Here is a 19,749-nt window from a genome sequence, read left to right as displayed (position 1 = left end):
AAAGTCGTTATAGGTGGTAATAGGTGGCAGAGTAGAAATCTGCAGACAGGTGTTCTGGCTCCAGAACTGATTCTCTTAACCTCCAAAGAATAGCCTCTTCATTTACTGACATGGAAAAATCTCTAAGACATCTTATTAAAAGCAAGTTGCACAATACACAGAGTATAATACCATCCTTAATTTTTAAATTCCACAAAACAATATTATCTATATCTGTATCTATTCCCATAGAAAGGACTGAAAGAATTTACAAAACTGGTATCAGTGGTTTCTCTTTGGAAAAGGGTCTGAGGGACTGGGAAAGTGGGAAGGGGGTCATCAGCGGGGACTTTTGTTTTATGTATATTGTTTGATTTTCATACCATGAAAATGCATTGGGGTATCATTTGTATAAGCTGATTTAAAAATATTATTCTAGGAGTTCCTGTCATGGTGCAGCAGAAACGAATCCGACCAGGAACCATGAGGTTGTGAGTTCAATCCCTGGCCTCGCTCACTGGGTTAAGGATCTGGCATTGCTGTGAGCTGTGGTGCAGGTCGCAGACATGGCTTGGATCTGGTGTTGCTGTAGCTCTGGTGTAGGCCGGCAGCAACAGCTCCTTTAGACCCCTGGCCTGGGAACCTCTATATGCCACAGGTGAGGCCCTAAAAAGAGACAAAAAGACAAAAAAAAATTATTCTATTTTATTACTAGACACTGGGATAAATCCCACTTGATCATGGCATATGATTCTTTTAATATCTTGTTGAATTGTTTGATTTTGGGATGGAAAAAGGTGTTCCATGCAAATGGGAACAAAAAGAAACCTGGGGTAGCAATACTAATATCAGATAAAATAGACTTTATTATTTATTTATTTTTGGTCTTTTTGCCTTTTCTAGGGCTGCTTCCACGGCATATGGAGGTTCCCAGGCTAGGGGTCTAATAAGAGCTGTAGCCACCAGCCTAAGCTAGAGCCACAGCAATGTGGGATCCGAGCTACATCTGTGACCTACACCACAGCTCATGGTAATGCCGGATCCTTAACCCACTGAGCGAGGCCAGGGATTGAACCTTCAACCTCATGGTTCCTAGTCGGATTTGTTAACCACTGTGCCATGACGGGAACTCCAAAACAGACTTTAAAACAAAGACTACAATAAGAGACAAAGAAGGACATTACATAATGATAAAGGGATCAACCCAATAGAGAGATATAACAAATGTAAATATAGATGCACCCAAAATAGGAGCACCTAAATATACAAAGCTAATATTAACAAACAGAAAGGGAGAAACTGACAGTAACAACAATAATAGTAGGGGACTTTAACACCCACCTATATCAATGGACAGATCATCCAGATAGAAAATCAATAAGGAAACACTGGTCTTAAATGACACATTAGACCAGATGGATTTAACAGATACAGAAAGAACATTCCACAAAGCCAAGAATAATACTAATCCATCTGTATCAAGTGGCCCCCAAGACCACTCCCAGTTCAATGATTTGCTGGACCTCACAGGACTCAGCATAAAATCATCTGCTTGGCTATGCTTTATTATAGTGAAAAGGTACAAAGCAGAACCAGCAAAGGGAAAAGGTACATGGGATGAAGTCAGGAGGAAACCAGGGGTAAGCTTTCAAGAGTCTTCTCCCTTAATTTCTACAACAATGACTTGTAATAATCTATGTGAAATGCTGCCAACCAGGGAAGCTCATTAGAGACTTAGAACTCAGGGATTTTACTTGGCACTGGTCATGTAGGCATGCTCTGCCTAGCCCACACCAAAATTCCAGACTCCAAAAAGAGAAGCAGGTATTCAACATAAACCACACTCTTCGTATATACAGTTTAAGCACATGAGCCCTTCTTATCAATGAATGGTGGGAATCTTCTAAAATCCAAGTTCCCAGATGTCATCCAAGGGCCAATCTTGCAAGCAACTTTTTCTAATAACAGCAGTTTCAGGCCTGCTAAGTTAACTCTTTTCTGCATGCCATCCTTCCCATAACCTTTTGATATTTAAATGCAATTCTATTATGTCGTTCTCTAGTTTTTTGTTCTCAGCTAATTCATAATTAATTCTTTCCATGAATGTTTCCAGACTTTTCATTTGTTTTAGTCACCTTCATCTTGATTCTGACTTGACTATGTCTCTCTTAAAACACGAAGCCAACGCGTTCCTGTTGTGGCTCAGAGGAAACAAATCTGACTAGTATCCATGAGGACTCAGGTTTGATCCCTGGTCTCACTCAGTGGGTTAAGGATCCAGCATTGCTGTCACCTGTGATGTGAGTCACAGATGTGGCTTGGATCTTGCGTTGCTGTGGCCTGTGGCTGTGGTGTAGGCCGGCAGCTACCTCTCTGATTCAACCACTAGCCTGGGAACCCCTATATGCCTCAAGTGCAGCCCTAAAAAGAAAAAACAAAACAAACCAAAAACAAAACATGAAGCCAAAAATGTAATATAATATTGTCGGTATAATTTCACATAAATGGAATATTGTATTTTTATTAATGGAGTATCATATTTTGTTTTTTATTCATTTTTATTTTATCTTTTTTTTTTACTTTTTAGGGCTGCACCCATGGCATATGGAAGTTACCAGGCTAGGGGTCGAATCAGAGCTGTAGGTGCTGGCCTACACAACAGCTACAGAAATGTGGAATCCGAGCTGTGTCTGTGACCTACACCACAGCTCACAGCAACGCCGGATCCTTAACCCACTGAGCGAGGCCAGGGATGGCACCTGCGTCCTCATGGATGCTAGTCAGATTCATTAATCACTGAGCCACGATGGGAACTCCTAGACTCTTCATCTTTAATAAGAAAAATCAAGGGAACACTAATGAAAAAGTCTTTTAAAGAACAAATGCCTCTACCATTTGTCATCTGCAATCAGAAGAGCTAAAATTTAAAAAAAAAAAGAGCTAAAATTCTTAGACAAAATGTAACATCCAGAATATTGACTTCAATGGCAGTAGGAAGCATCAAAATGGACACTTCAATACTGAACTTTAAAAATGAACTGACCTCTAAAGAGAAAATGGGAGTTCCCGTCGTGGCGCAGTGGTTAACGAATCCGACTAGGAACCATGAGGTTGCGGGTTCGATCCCTGCCCTTGCTCAGTGGGTTAACGATCCGGCGTTGCCGTGAGCTGTGGTGTAGGTTGCAGACGCGGCTCAGATCCCGCGTTGCTGTGGCTCTGGCGTAGGCCGGTGGCTACAGCTCCGATTCGACCCCTAGCCTGGGAACCTCCATATGCCGAGGGAGCGGCCCAAGAAACAGCAAAAAAAAAAAAAAAAAAAAAAGATAAAGAGAAAATGACAAAGGAATATAAATTACTATATGTATTATGTTACATTATTCTTACTAACATATAGTCACATTCCTGAATTAATCCAAAAAAAGATTAATCAACTGTGTATGAATAATCAAGGAATGAAGGCTTATTTCCAAACAAATGACTGTCAGACTTCCTAGGCAAGCTAAGTTTTCAGTTAATGACTATCTACAATGTAGTCTTAATTAGAGTCAAATATGAATTTAAAAAAAAATTTTTTTTTTTTGCCCGTGCCCGTGGCATGTGGAAGTTGCCAGGCCAGGGACTGAACCTGTGCCATAGCAGTTACCCAAGCCACCAGCGATTGCAGTGACAACACTGGATCCTTAACCCACTGTGCCACAAGGGAACTCCCAAATACGAATCTTAAAATTAACTCAATAGTGCCTTGAAGAAGAGCTCAGTGTTCACTTAGGAGCACAGCTGCAGAGGCATTCAGATGAGTTCAAATCCTTGCTTTGCGACTCACTGTGTGACTTCAGGCAAGTTACTTAAATTTCTCCAAGACTGTTCCATTATAAAATTGATATAATATTTACCTAGTAGGCTTTTTGAAAGGATGAATTAGGATATACTGTATGTGTGTTTTATTGAAGTTAAATATACCTAATATAAAATTTGTTGGAGTTCCCATTGTGGCTCAGCAGTAATGAACCAGACTAGTATCCATGAAGTTAAGGTTCGAGCCCTGGCCTTGCTCATGGGTTAAGGATCTGGCATTGCCATGAGCTGTGTGTGGGTCACAGATGTGGCTCAGATCTGACATTGCTGTGGCTATAGCATAGGCCAGCAGCTGCAGCTCTGATTTGACCCCTAGCCTGGGAACCTCCATATGCCAGGAGTGGCCCTGAATTTTAAAAAAAAAATTGTCATTTTAACCATTTCTAAGTATGCAGTTCTGTGGCATTAAGTGCATTCAGGAATTTCCACTGTAGCACAGTGGGTAAAGAGTCCAAGTGCAGTGACTCAGGTTGCTGCAGAAGTGCAGGTTCAATCCCTGGTCTGGAGTAGTGGGTTAAAGGATCCGGCATTGTAGAAACTGTGGCTCAGGTTTAATCCCTGGCCTGAGAACTTTCATAAGGCACAGGTGCACCCATTTAAAAAAAAAAAAAAAAAGTGCATTCACACTGTGCAACCGAGATGAAGGATATGGTTTTAAAGTGCTCAAGACTAAGCACACAGCTACTGCTCAGTGAACGCAGCTAAAATAACTCTCATTAGTGTTATCCCACCTTGAATCCGAGCAAATTATTTCTAAACAGAAACTTTTGTACTTATTTCTACTGAACTGTCCCAATCTGATAAATACTAATTTCAATTTTTAAGCTATAAACTATATTCCTAGCTTTCAAATTCTTCATCTACCTAAATGACAAATACATAAAAATATAAAAAGCTAATACTTACTGAGCATTTAAGTACTATTCTGAGCACTTTACAGGTATTAACTCATTTAATTTGCACAATAATAGTTCTAGGAGATATATATACTAAATAACAGTTACATTTTACACCTGGGTACAAAGAAGTTAAGGAACCTGGCTGAGGTCACCCAGTGGTAGGTTGACAAAACCAGGATCTGCACTCAAACCAAATTCTAGAGATCATGTTTTTACCTATTCCACTATCCTGCTTCTCTGATGTGCAGTAACATGAGGCCCATAAGAAAAATTACTTTGGGAGGCTGGATGTTACATGCTGTCTTAGATATGACTTTCTCAGAGGCTTGGATATCCATTATTTCATGTATTCTTACCAACAGCAATGAAGAACAACTTCTCCCATTCTACAGTTGGAGAAATGATTTGCTCAAGGCCAGCAGGAATACATGAGAGAGAGCTGGATCCTGCTTGCCCACTTATTGGTTGTATAAATCTATAATTTCCCCAAGCTTCAACCAACTATAATATGGAAATAATAATATTTCTTACAAGAAGTAGAGAAATGTATGTTTGCAAAGTATCTAGCATAGAGGCTTGTATAAAAATTGCTCAATAAATGTTAGCTCACTCTTTCTTTATTCTCCTATTTGTGACTTTGGGTGAAGTATTCTTTTCAAACACCATGCTACTATTTCTTGATACTCTCTCACCAACTGCACTAACAGATGGGTGGCAAAGAACATGATTTTTTGGTAATTACCATGAGATACCAAATGAAACCTCAGTGAAGTCCAGCTATATTATATAATTTTCAGTATAATAAACTTCCTCCCTTTTGTCCATATGGTCTACCACTTTATCGAAGCAGAAAACAAAATTGGTCTACTAAGATTTGTTCTTTATAAAATTATGCTTAATGTTCCCCAATACCTTATGTTCTTTTAGGCAACTGCCAAATGATTTACTTGATTTGTCCTAGTTTCTCACCAGACATTGTTTAAAAATTAAGTTGACCATATCATATCTAGAGTTATTTTTTTCTTCTTAAAAATATGTCTTCTTCTATCATCTTCTCTTATTTACCATAATTTGTCAAAAATAAAAGCTAATGGCATGGTACTAGGTTCTTTTCCATCACATTTGCATAGAGGGAATACCTAATACTGGATTACAAGCAATATCCATGCCAAATATAGCCATAGCAATTGGTATTTGTCAAGTGGGCAGTATTTTCCTAAGAAAAAATAAAAATGCTAGGAGGTAGCATGTTCTCTTATAAAGCCAAATTGCTTCATAATGAATCTTTCTCCTGAACAGCAAGAATATCATGATGTATATGCTCTGTTGGTTTCCAAGTATCATTTAATATACTCCCAACTCTTAAGGCAATCCGGAAGTCGATGTTCTAAAGGAATTTTTCAAACAAGTGTTGACTTCTGAATTGTACTACCTCCCCAATAAGCTAGAAGGCATATTGGGAGGCTACAATCAGAAGCACCAGAGAAAAGTGGTACTGTGGAAACAATACATTTGTGTTTGGCATAGTGGAGGTTCACTGCCAATTTGTAACAGTATGATTCAATAACTTTTCAAAGCCAAAAGCTGAGCAGTTTTTCAAAGTAGCTTTTGCTAAGGGCTAATAGCTAATATAAAATTAAAATGCTGTAAGAGTGGTAAAGTGAGGCAATGTTTAAGAATTAAAATATGACCTATTATTTGATTTGCTAAAAAAAGGGAAGATATTAATCTACTCTTTCCTGAGCTAACTTTATGAAAAGGAGATGGGGATTACATTTTTGGTGCTTAATTCTGGCCATCTATAAACAACAATATTACTTGTCCTACTAATCTCATGAGTCTGACAGAAGGACAAGTGAAATAACAGCTATTAAAGCATTGTTCAAAACATAAAGTAGATAGCAATGCAACACATAACTGTATTTTTTAAATTTATAAGCATCTACAATAAATTATTTTAATGGTGCCAGTACCACTAGCCAAATACACAATATTGACAAGGTAAATTAGTGATACTTTCTCAGCCATTTATGAAATTATATTTATAAACAAATATGAAAATTTATCTTATCTGTTAGTTCCTACTTATTTGGTTTCATTTTTATAAACTAATACTTATAATAAATAAATCCAATATAAATACACTTAATTAAAAAGTAAAAATTTGGAATATTATCTTATAAAATCATTAACATCTGTCATTATATATCAAGAATATCTCAATATTACTGCAAAGAGTTTTCAGTTTTAAATAAACAGGTTTGATCCAATAAATTAACTTCCCATTACTGACAAACTAAAAAGAAAAAAAACTTTTATGACTTCAAACAAAAACAATACTCACGTACTTGTCCCATTAGACATCTCAACTTACCTCATCTCCCTTCAAAACTTCAGTGCCATCAAATTCACGGGTCTGATTTGTCTTTACTGACACTTCTCTCTCTAGGTTGGCTAACTTCTCCTTTGCTTCCTGAAGTTCCTCAGCTTTGGCTTCTTTTTTATGAGAAATGATGGAGGCCTAATTGGGCATTAAATATGAATGTAAAATAAGATATAAACAATCAACTTCCTATTATCATGTGGAATTATGTATTTTAAAAATTTTACTGAGATAAATTTTTTTTTTTTCTTTTCCTGAAAATCTAACATTGGTTTCTGTTACTTACTTTTTTTTTTTTTTGGTATTTCTTGGGCCGCTCCCGCAACATATGGAGGTTCCCAGGCTAGGGGTCTAATCGGAGCTGTATTCTCTGGCCTACGCCAGAGCCACAGCAACGCGGGATCTGAGCCGCGTCTGCAACCTATACCACAGCTCACGGCAACGCTGGATCGTTAACCCACTGAGCAAGGGCAGGGATCGAACCCGCAACCTCATGGTTCCTAGTCGGATTCGTTAACCACTGCGCCACGACGGGAACTCCCGAGATAAATTTTCAATATCAGATTGACTTCTCTTGATCAGTACCTCTTATCCTACTACCTATTATCACTAGTTATGTATTTAATATGATTATACAATGTATATTAAATAGCAACCAGAAAACATTTTGGAAGACAAAAGCCCTAAAAATATAGGACATACCAGCAGCAAAGAAACAGAAATGCAATAGTAATAAAAATACTAAAACCGTACCAAGTAACACTCAAATGCTAATGAAAATACATTCTAAGTAAGTAAATAGAAGCTAACACTAAGTCTATTGTTTTTCTGTATGGCAGGTTTCCTTTCACTGGAAGAAAAGAATGCTTTACTTTTAAAACTATATATCATATGACCTAAATTCAATATCCATATTTTTAAAATAAAAAGTTAAAACACCTATTTGAGAGCATTCTAAAAAATAAAATGTAGTTTCAAAAGCAAACTCACCAGAATTATGCAAATATTTACACAATCCAGATAGCTGTGCTTAGCCATAAATGCAGCATTAGTTAGCAATATTAGTTAGCAACCCTTGGGGACTTCCTGAAATGAATTGTGGCTGTACTAGTTTAAGAAAAATAATAGCAAAACTGTCTTCTCAAGTGAAATAGCATACATATTTTCTTCAAAAATTTGACAAGAGGAGGAAATCTTCAGTGCAAACTATTTGGAAAAAATGAAATACAGGTGATAAAGACAGGTTTTCCTCTATGGTATTATCCCAGCCAAAGGAAAGAGAGAAGGAATGATTAGAGCATCAGAATTGTATAGGAATTGATGGTATGCTTCTCTCATAACATGGTAAAATAAATAAATAAAAACCTCAGCCCCAAACTAGGATTTTATTTAATAGAGAGATATGAGGGTATATCCCACCAAAGTCTGAAACGAGATAGCAATGTCCAGTACCTCCACTATTTAATTTAATACTGTGTTGAAAGGTATTTACTTATACCATTACTCAAGAGAAAGCAACTGAAAACAAAAGAATTTGAAAGGAAAAATTGGAATTTTCATGCTATATAATTATGTACCTAAAAAAACCAACAGAATCTATGGGAAAAAAATCAATAGCTTTCACAGACAAATCAGTCAGAAGACATAAGGAAAGAAAAGCCCACATTTATAAAAGGAAAAAACAAAATTAAATATGTAAGCCTAAGTTTAACAAGAGAAGTTCCAAAATTTTACGAGGAAAACTATTAAACACTCCTGAAAGACCCCAAAATAAACTTGAACAAATGGAGAGACATACCATGTTCTTAGATAGGATGATTCAATATTGTAAAATATAAGTTCTGAGGTAGTTGATAAATATAAAGCAACCCTAATAATTTTAAAAGTATGATTTTTTTTGCTAGAGCCAGAGCTAGACAAGTTGATAATAAAGCTTATTTGGAAGAATATACAAATAAGAATCATAAGGAAAACCTTGAAAAAGTAAAGCAATTGGGAGTGAAAGTGGCTACTTTGATATTGGAATTCGATGATAAAACTTCTATAATTAAAACAGTTGATATGAATACATAAATAGTTCAAAGGAACAACACAAAAACTAGAATTAGATTCAATAGGATTTAATTTTTTTTTTTTTTTTTTTTGTCTTTTTAGCTATTTCTTGGGCTGCTCCCGCGGCATATGGAGGTTCCCAGGCTAGGGGTCGAATCAGAGCTGTAGCCGCCGGCCTACGCCAGAGCCATAGCAACGTGCGATCCGAGCTGCCTCTGCAACCTACACCACAGCTCACGGCAACGCTGAATCCTTAACCCACTGAGCAAGGGCAGGGACCGAACCCGCAACCTCATGGTTCCTAGTTGGATTCGTTAACCACTGCGCCATGATGGGAACTCCAGGATTTAAAATTTTAAAATAAAACACAGAATGGAACAACTGAATAACCGGATAGCCATATACAATAAATACCATACACAAAAAAAGTTCTAAATAGATCAAAGGTTTAAGTATAATAAATTGAATCACAGCATTCCAAAAAGGAAACTTGAGTAAATTTCTATATAACTTGCAAGAGGGAAAAAAAATTCCTAAATATAACTTGAAATGAAATAAGAGAAAAACTTAATAAATTTGATTTTATAAAAATGAAGAATTTTCCCATGGCAAAAGAACACCATAAACAAAGTAAAAAGGCAAATACCAAACTGAGGGGAAATGTTACACCTTTAAGGTAGATAAAGAGTAAATATCCTGATATATATATATATATATATATATATATGCATAGTTTCTAAAATTAGGAAAAAAGCCAAAAATCATATAGAAAAGTAGGTATAGATATGAAGGGATAATTCACAGAAAATAATTAAAATGACTGTTACTCATGTGAAAAGATGCTCAACCTTGTTTATAGTAAGATAAATGAAAATTAAAACTATCATAGGATACCATTTCTCAACTAGAAGGATGGCAAAAATCTACAAGTTTGACAACATACTCTATAAGAAAGGCTGTAAGGAAACAGGTTCTCTCACATGTTGCAAATAGGAGTAGAAAATGCTAAATCCTCTGTGAAGAGGAATTGGGCAATATCTAGAAAACCTACCTATGCTTTTACTGTTTGATGCAGCAATCTTACTTCTGAGACTATATCCCAAAGATACACAGCAATAAAATGCAAAGACAGAGACAAAAAGCTGTTTATTGAAGCATAATTATAGCACAAGAATTTCAACAACCCAAATGTCCATCAATTGGGGATTGGTTGAATAAACTATGATATATCCACTAAGGAAGTATGTCTATGAACAGGAATTAGCATATTTACTAGGACAACTTAAAAAAAGACAGATAATAAGTGCTGACAAGAATATGGAGAAATCAAAACCTTCATACACTATTGGTGAGAATGCAAAATGGTACAACTGTTTTGAAAAGCAGTCTGGCATTTACTCAAAATATTAAGTACAAAATTCTCATATGAACTAACACTTGCACTCCTACGAATACACTCTAGCAAGATGGAAACTTATTTCCAAACAAAACTTGTACAAGAATGTTCATACCGGCATAATTCATAACAGCCAAAAAGTAGAGAGAATCCAAATGCCCATCAAGTGGTGAACAATAACAACAAAAAAATGTGATATATCTGTGCAATAGAATATTATTCAGCAATAAAAAGGAATAAAGTGTGAATGGATACACACTACGACATGGATGAACTTTAATAACAGTATGCTAGGAGTTCCCTGGTAGCTTAGCAGGCTAAGGATCCAGCCTTGTCACTGCTGTGGTGTGGGTTCAATCCCTGGCCCTGGAACTTCCCCAAGCTGGGTGCAGACAAAACAAAACAAAACAAAACAGTATGCTAAATGAAAGATGCCCATCACAAAGGGCCATGATTGTATGATTTCATTTATATGCAAAGGCCATGACTGGCAAATTTACAGATAGTTTGGTCTCCGGTAGTTGACTGGGGCTGGGGGTTTGGGGGAAATGGGAAGTGACTACTCATGGATTTAGGGTTGCTTTCTTTCTTTCTTTCTTTTTTTTTTTTTTTGCTTTTTAGGGCCACATCTGCGGCATATGAAGTTCCCAGGCCAGGGGTCTAATCAGAGCTGTAGCCGCTGGCCTACACCACAGCCACAGCAGCTTGGGACCCAAGCTGGGTCTGCGACCTATACCACAGCTCTGGGCAATGCCGGATCCTCAAACCACTGACCAAGGCCAGGGATCGAACCCGCATCCTCATGGATGCTAGCTAGTCGGGTTCATTAACCACTGAGTCATGACAGGAACTCCAAGGGTTTCTTTTTGAGGTGATAAAAATGTTCTAAAATTGATTATGGTGACAGAAGTTCCCATGTGGCACAATGGGTTACGGACCTGACAGTGGCCACAGCTGTGGCATAGGTTGCAACTGTGGTACAGATTTGATACCGGGCCCAGAAAGTTTGACGTGCTACAGATGTGGCCAAAAAGAAATAAAAAAGTTGACTATAGTTATGGTTGTACAACTCTGCGAATATACTAAAAACCACTGAAGAGTATATTTTAAATGGGTGAATTATATGGTATGTGAATTATATCTCAATAAAGTTATAAAACAAAGGAATAAAGATTACTCTACTATTTACCAGCATATATTAAGAAAAAATATAGCACAGAGAATAATGTGTATAATATGCTTTTCTTTCTCTAAGGATGGAAATACATATGAATATATGTATATACATTCTTTTTAATGGAATAATAAACTATAAAATTAAGAAAAATAGGAGTTCCCATCGTGGCACAGTGGTTAACGAATCTGACTAGGAACCACGAGGTTGCAGGTTCGGTCCCTGTCCTTGCTCAGTGGGTTAAGGATCCGGCGCTGCCGTCAGCTGTGGTGTAGGTTGCAGATGTGGCTCGGATCCAGCGTCGCTGTGGCTCTGGCGTAGGCCGGTGGCTGCAGCTCCGATTAGACCCTTAGCCTGGGAACCTCCATATGCCACGGGAGCGGCCCAATAAATAGCCAATAAAGACAATAAATAAATAAACAAACAAACAAATAAATAAATAAAGTAAAATTAACAAAAACACCTATGGGGAAGAAAAGTATAGGGTGGAGAGCACAGAAGTAGATGCTAGAAATTTCTTTGAATATTTCTTGTTTTGTAGGTTTGACTTGGAATATGTAAATATTTCAAATAATTATAAAACAGACTAAGCTCTAAAAATCAAAATGACCATATATTTGTATCCAGTTTATTTTGTGTCATAACCATTACAGAATAACTATTCCAAGTAACTTTAAAACAGTAATTTGGGAGTTCCCACTGTGGCTCAGCAGTAACAAACCCATCTAGTATCCATGAGGATGCAGGTTTGATCCCTGGCCTTGCTCAGCAGGTTAAGGATCCAGTGAGCTGTGATGTAGGTCCCCAGACACAGCGTGGATCTCCTGTGGCTGTGGCTATGGCGTAGGCCAGCAGCTGCAGCTCCAATTCCACCCCTGGCCTAGAAACTTCCATATGCCACAGGTGCAGCCCTAAAAAAAACCTCTGTAATCTGACTATATATCCCTAGTGGGCTATATCCTAAAGATATAACAAACTAAAAAACAATATTTAGCAGCAATCATATTTTTGGTGGTAGTATTGGTACTTTTATTTTGAAACTGTTATGTGAAATGTATAGGTTAAAGCAAATAGTGAATTATGTTGGTGCCAATGGAATAAAGCAAATAATGAATTCAATTATGTTAGTGTTACTGAGAATCAGAATTTTCAACGTGGGATAAGGAGAAAGATGTGAGATTGATGAGGTTAGGTAAAAACCCAGTGGTCTTGAATTTGAACTGGATGGAAGAATTAGTATGAACCCATGGTATACTTTATGAGAGAAAAAGAGAAAAAATACTTCCTGGCTCTGTCCACAGAAAAGACCTAAAAACAATGGCCAGGCCAGTAGTAATGAGAAGTCCCAATACCCAGACTGTGGTCTGTAAATATCATTTCCTACTACAACAAATCAGGCTGACAGAGAAAGTCTAATTCCAGGACTAGGGTAGGAAATGCAAAAGATGAGCCTAGAAATATCTTAATCATACCAGAAAGCAAGGACATTATCAAAGACAGAATCTTAACAGGACTCAGAGATTAACCTGAAAAGCCTCCTACCAGCCAAAAATGGGACAATTTCAGGATCATTAAGAGAAATTTTTGAAACTTTTCAATATTCATCACGCCTAAGTTTCATAATAATAATTAAACAGACAAGCAACCAAAAAATTTAAAACTAACCCTAACTGATCACTTTTACTGTTAGAGGAAAATAACTTGCAAAATAAAAATAAGAATCAAGTTGTACCCTGACTTTCCTATACAAACTACAGCTCAGGATAACCAAACAGTTGATGAGAGGAGGTTTCTCTTATCAGAAGTAGTCCAGCTAATAAGTGTAGAAGAAATCATAGTATCAACATTTCGCAATCTCTAATGAAATGTACGGACATCAACAATAATCAATGGTTGCTAACATTGCAAAAAAAACCAACTAGACATTATTCCTTCCAAATAAAAGTACAAAAATACCACCTAGAAAGTAATCTTGGAGTTCCCATCATGGCTCAGTGGTATGACTATGAATATGACTAGCATCCATGAGGACAAAGGTTCAATCCCTGGCCTCGCTCCGTGGGTTAAGGATCTGGTGTTGCCGTGAGCTGTGGGGTAAGTCGCATATGCGGCTTGGATCCCGTGTTGCTGTGGCTCTGGTGTAGACCGGCGGCTACAGTTCCAATTGGACCCCAAGCCACTGCAGAGACAATGCTGGATCCTTAACCTGCTGCACTACAAGGGAACTCCTAGAACATATTCTTGACCAAAAAAAAAAAAAAAAAAAAAAAATCAAAATCTATTCAAGCTCCTAGTTCTAGTATATAGGAAATATAGGTAATAATGGAACTTTTTAAAAGGACACCATGGGGTTGCAATCAGTAAAATATAAATTATGTGAAATTCTATAGGTTACATAAATTTTTTCAATAAATAAATTACACAAGAAAATTATTAAATAAATGGACAAATAAGTAGGGAAGAGAGCCAATAGGTGAAAAGAAACAAACACATCAACCAAATGCAATGTATAAATCTTATGGGGATCCTACATAAAACAAAGCAACATATAAAAAGAAAGAAAGAAAGAAAAAGAGACAATCAAGGAAATCTGAACACTGGATATTTTCCAATATTAAGGAATTATTAAAATTTTCAAATGTGGCATGTTGTTAAGTATTTAAAAAGCTTTTATTTTTTAGAGATACATTCTGAAATATTTATAGATGAAATAATATGAAGTCTTTTGCAGCAACATGGATGGACCTAGAGATGATCATCTAAGCAAAGTCAGACAGAGAAAGACCATATGATATTACTTATACGTGGAACCTAAAATATGACATAAATGAACATATCTACAAAACAGAAACAGACTCACAGACAGAAAACAAACTTCTGGGTTTCCAAGGGTGAAGGGAGATGGAGGAGAGAAGGACTGGGAGTTTGGGATTAGCAGATGCAAACTATTATGTAACAGGATGGATAAATAACAAGGTCCTACCATATAGCGCAGGGAACTATATCTAATATCCAATGATAAACCATAATGGAAAAGAATATGAAAAAGAATATATATGTTCTCTGCTATGTAGCTCAGTATTTTTTGAGGTTATAGAGAGCTCTTTACACTAAACTCCTCTTGTTTAGGTTCTTGTCAGATAATCCATGGCTGTCGTTTGAATCTTAAGTCTAGAAATACATAACAACATATATAGCCTCATGATTTAATACTTTTGGATAAAATTATAAATGCCTCAGTACCAAATTTTAATTTATTCCTATATTTTTGCAAACTAACATTAAACTTGAAAAAGTGTATTGCCTTTAGTTCATTAAAGATTATATTTTTATCACTACGGTAAGCTTTCACATAAATCAAATTCCATACTCACAGATATAAACACAAAGAGCTCTATCACCACAGTTGGCAGACACTAAGGAAAGTAAGCATTACCAGATGTATTGAATTTCAGACTTATAAACATGCGTCTTTTGTGGCTTTTGCCCAAGTTCTTTGTTATAATCTGCAGATTAACAATGACAGAACACTTATTCTTAACTTCCTTCTCACTTTTAAGACTACTACTGATAATATAGACCATGGTGTTTATGAAGATGTTCATCAACAAGATTACAGATCTAAATATGTGAGCCAAAGAGTGGTCTTACCTGTTGCCTATATAGTGACAGTCTGCCTTCGATTGGCTCATTTCTAATCATTTTCTTTTCAATCAGTTGATTGATCTGAGTGTTTATTTCATTTATCTAAAATAGTATGAAAGTAAAAAAAAAAAAAAAAAGGTTAAACTCTCCCAATGAGTACTCAAACTAAAGGACATCTGGCCAAACAAAGCTTTGAATTTACAGTTGTTACTATAAGTGATTTGCTGGGAAAAACAATTCCATTAATGCTGAGTGGATTGTTATGATCACTTTTAGAAACAATTTGTATTTCATGGTTCATAGTATATATTTACATAATTTGTGGGGTGTTTTTTTTTTTTTTGTCTTTTGTCCTTTTACGGCCGCACCTCCGGCACATGGAGGTTCCCAGGCTAGGGGTCTAATTGGAGCTGCAGCTGCTGGCTAACGCCAGAACCACAGCAACGCCAGATCCAAGCCACGTCTGCGACCTACACCACAGCTCACGGCAATGCCGGATCCTTAACCCACTGAGCGAGGCCAGGGATTGAACCTGCAACCTCATGTTTCCTAGTCGGATTTGTTTTCCGCTGCACCATGATAGGAACTCCCTATATCTACATAATTTGATTTATTACATGGATTTAACCATCTATGTCTAAATTATCCTAAAGTATTCTGCATGAAATATTTATACATTATTATCAAAAAGACAATTTCTAAAAATCTGAAGTTATCCCTTTACCCAGGCTGTGACTTTCAAGTAACTGTTAGTGACAAAGCAAATTTAGACTAACATTTCCCCAAGGATTTCCTACAAGGAATTCACAAAACCAGCTGCGAGCTGACATGAATGACATCTACAAACCCTTCCTGTTCTAATAAATGATCTGTAATTCTATGACAGCTGTCATAAATCTTACTAATTTATCTAAACCTTTCCCAAATGTAATAAAATAAAACTGAATAAAGCCAATAGAAGCATACAGTCCTCAATACATTTTTAAAAATTACATGGCTTTCAGTATACTCATTCTTTGATAGTACTAGAGAGAATTCTCCTGTTAATTCCAGGACATTGAATTTGAGCCAAATCTGACTTGGACAACCAATTTCTATACATAAAGTAAAAGAATGGTCAGAATTATATATTTAATTGCAGTGGCTACTAAGCACATTAACAGTTTGGCAAATCAAAATATTTCAATCAATTTTCATGATATTTAATTATTAATTAAATGGAGCTCCCTTGGGGCACAGAGGGTTAAGCATTTGGCATTGTCACTGCAGCAGCATGGGATGCTGCTGTGGCTCAGGTCTGATCCCTGTCCCAGAAACTTCCACATGCCACGGGTGCAGCCAAAATACATACATACATACACACACACACACACACATATACATACAAACACATCTGATTAGTGTTTTATTTTTAGAGAATAAAAATGTTATGATACCAGGTTTCAATGAGCATTACAAGAAAGTTTAGAAATATCAAAGCAAGCATAAAAAGCTAATAAAAAAATGAGCTCTAATTATAACACTGCTATAATATTATTCTTGGAAATAAAAATTAACGATATTTAAAATATTAAAAAATTTGCCCATCTAGGGAGTTCCTGTCATGGCTCAGCAGAAACGAATCTGACTACTATCAATGAGGATGCAGGTTTGATACCTCACCTTGCTCAGTGGGTTAAAGATCCGGTCTTGCCATGAGCTGTGGTATAGGACACAGATGTGGCTCTGATCCAGTGTTGCTGTGGCTGTGGTGTAGGCCAGTAGCTCCAATTCGACCCCTAGCCTGGGAACCTCTATGTGCCGTGGGTGTGACCCTTAAAAGACAGAAAAAAAAAAAAAATTGCCCATCTAAATGATTATATTATGAATATAGAAACCTGTGAGTCAATCATATGCATTAATTCATATATTCAAGTTACCCAGTTTCCTACTCAGCTGATTAGGTTTTTATAACACAATGTGGATGAAGTAACAATATTATGTGCTATAATTTCTCATAAAGAACAACTCCTCAGAGTCCCCTTGTGACACAGTGGATTAAGAGTCCAGCAATGTCACTGCTGGCTCAGGAGCTTTCACATGCTACAGATGCAGCCAAAAAAAAAAAAAAAAAAAAAAGAAGATGAAGAAGAAGCTCATAAGAGCTGTCAACTCTTAGCACAGGTTAACTTAAGAGTCAAAAGTAGAACATGATAAAAAGTCCACATAATTTTCACAGAATGGGGGATGAGATAAAATTGAGAGCTTATAAAAAGATGATTATTACTTACTTTAGATTCAAGTTCAAGAAGATCAGACTGGCCCATAGCAGGCTCTGAAACTACTTTTTGTAAAAAATGCAATTCTTTTTTCTTGTTCTCTAATTCTTTAGGAAATTTTTCAGTTACCATATATGAGTTAAACTTTATCTCTTCCTCCAGCCTCTTCATTAAACCTATAAAAATAAAATAAATGAACATTCAGCCCAAGAGAGTAGGTATAGTGATGCTTTTCACACTTTAAAACATAAAACCTGGATAGTTAGGGCACATGCATCAAAAGCATTCTGTATAATATCTAGTATAGAACAATAAAAGATTGGCCTTTGAAATTTTTTGATGTTGATTAGAATGATAATGAAGGACAATTTATATAGAATATTTCAATTACAGAAAAAGTATATTATGATCTTCCTAAATTACCATCTAATTTTTTATACTCCACAATATGCAAAAATAGTATTTACAGAGTCAAGTATAGAGTTGGGTCACATTTTAAGGAATCCACAAAACAAATGACAATGAAAAGGAAATCTAACCCAGGTTTTTTCTTTCATAAGCAGTCATTTTTTCTTTTTCTTTTGTAGTACTTATGATGTAATTTACATTTCTATTTTAATACTTCATAAATGGCAATACAGTATAATTTTTAAACCAATGAAGACATTACTAAATGTATAAGTTAAAATCTAAAAAAGAGCAATTATCTACATTCATGAACATTTTTAGTTTCCATGCTTGGTAGTTTTGATTTTTTTAAAGTATTAGTTTACAGTTAAGTGGAAACAAATTATATTTTTAAGATTTAATAGTTTTCTTATTCTGGCAGATTGCACAAATACACATACATAGATTTTCAGTGAATAATGGTTTTGTTATAAATTCCTAGCCTTGAGAGCTTTAAAAAGTTTACTGCAGATCTTTCCATTACACATTTACAAATTCTGGCTTGACTTTTTAAAACACTGGATTTCCGGTTTAAGTAATCTACGTACGTAGATTGCATAATAAATCTGGCCCAAAGCCTTAAACTTATTTTTAGTTCTGCTGTGCTAACCACATATTAATGGGTAAAAATTTACTAATGGCAAATTCACAAGTTTTCCATTCATCCCTACAATTTCCTACCCCTTTCTAGTGACTGGGGATAGGGAGGGAAGAGAAAGTGTTTAATGAACCACTATAATTAGGCAGTCATTCCTATATGGGTTTTGATTAGATCTACATTCTGGTTTCTTTGGCTCTTAGATGACTAATTTTTCCATCTTCAAATTCTTGAACAGACCACATATAATCAGAGATGCAGGAAATCAAAGTCTAAAATATTTTTAAAGATTAAAAATTCTTAAATATTATTTTTCCTATTTAATAATAGTTTCTGGAGTTCCCGTCGTGGCGCAGTGGTTAACAAATCCGACTAGGAACCATGAGGTTGCGGGTTCGGTCCCTGCCCTTGCTCAGTGGGTTAACAATCCGGCGTTGCCGTGAGCTGTGGTGTAGGTTGCAGACGCGGCTCGGATCCCACATTGCTGTGGCTCTGGCGTAGGCCGGTGGCTACAGCTCCGACTGGACCCCTAGCCTGGGAACCTCCATATGCCGCGGGAGCGGCCCAAAGAAATAGCAAAAAGACAAAAAAAAAAAAAATAATAGTTTCTAATTCTAGAAAAAACAAACTAATCTACTTTAAGAGAAAGTAGATCAATGGTTTCCTGGGGAGGGTTACAGAGGCAGAGAGGGGAAGGAGTGAGATATTACAAAGGGGCACAAGGAAATGTTTGGGGTTGATGAATATATTTGTTATTTTGATTAAGGTTGATGGTTTCACCAGTGTATATGTATGTCAAAACTTATAAAGTGCATACTTTAAATATGTGCAGTTTATTATGTCTATTTTACCTCAGTAAAGCTGTTAAAAAACATAAAAACAGGGATTCCATCATATTTTTGTTTTTTACTCTTTTTTTTTTTTTTTTTTTCTTTTTTGGCTGTTCCGTGTCACATGGAGCTCTGAGCTGCAGCTGCTGACCCTGTTGTGCCACAGCGCAAACTCTCATTTTTTTATTCTTTGTGTTCTCCATTTTTAAAAAATTGAAGTATATGATTTACAG

General features: G+C 36.2%; 1 protein-coding gene across 6 annotated transcripts in view; it reads right to left on the bottom strand.

The window, feature by feature from the left end:
* The window catches only part of IFT81 (intraflagellar transport 81), a 189,456-nt gene that overhangs the window by 59,594 nt on the left and 110,113 nt on the right, over positions 1-19,749 (bottom strand). For all 6 annotated transcript variants that reach the window (XM_021073043.1, XM_021073042.1, XM_021073041.1 and 3 more), the window contains 3 exons: positions 17,654-17,817; positions 15,390-15,485; positions 7,108-7,254 (listed from right to left, as the gene is read on the bottom strand). In XM_021073043.1, coding sequence (XP_020928702.1) covers positions 7,108-7,254; positions 15,390-15,485; positions 17,654-17,817 — 407 coding nt within the window. The remainder of the gene's footprint in view (positions 1-7,107; positions 7,255-15,389; positions 15,486-17,653; positions 17,818-19,749) is intronic.

The sequence above is a fragment of the Sus scrofa genome, chromosome 14 (assembly GCF_000003025.6).
Source record: "Sus scrofa isolate TJ Tabasco breed Duroc chromosome 14, Sscrofa11.1, whole genome shotgun sequence".
Lineage (NCBI taxonomy): Eukaryota > Metazoa > Chordata > Mammalia > Artiodactyla > Suidae > Sus > Sus scrofa.
The sequence above is the reverse complement of the archived record's forward strand: the minus strand, read 5'-3'. Positions and strand labels throughout refer to the sequence as shown.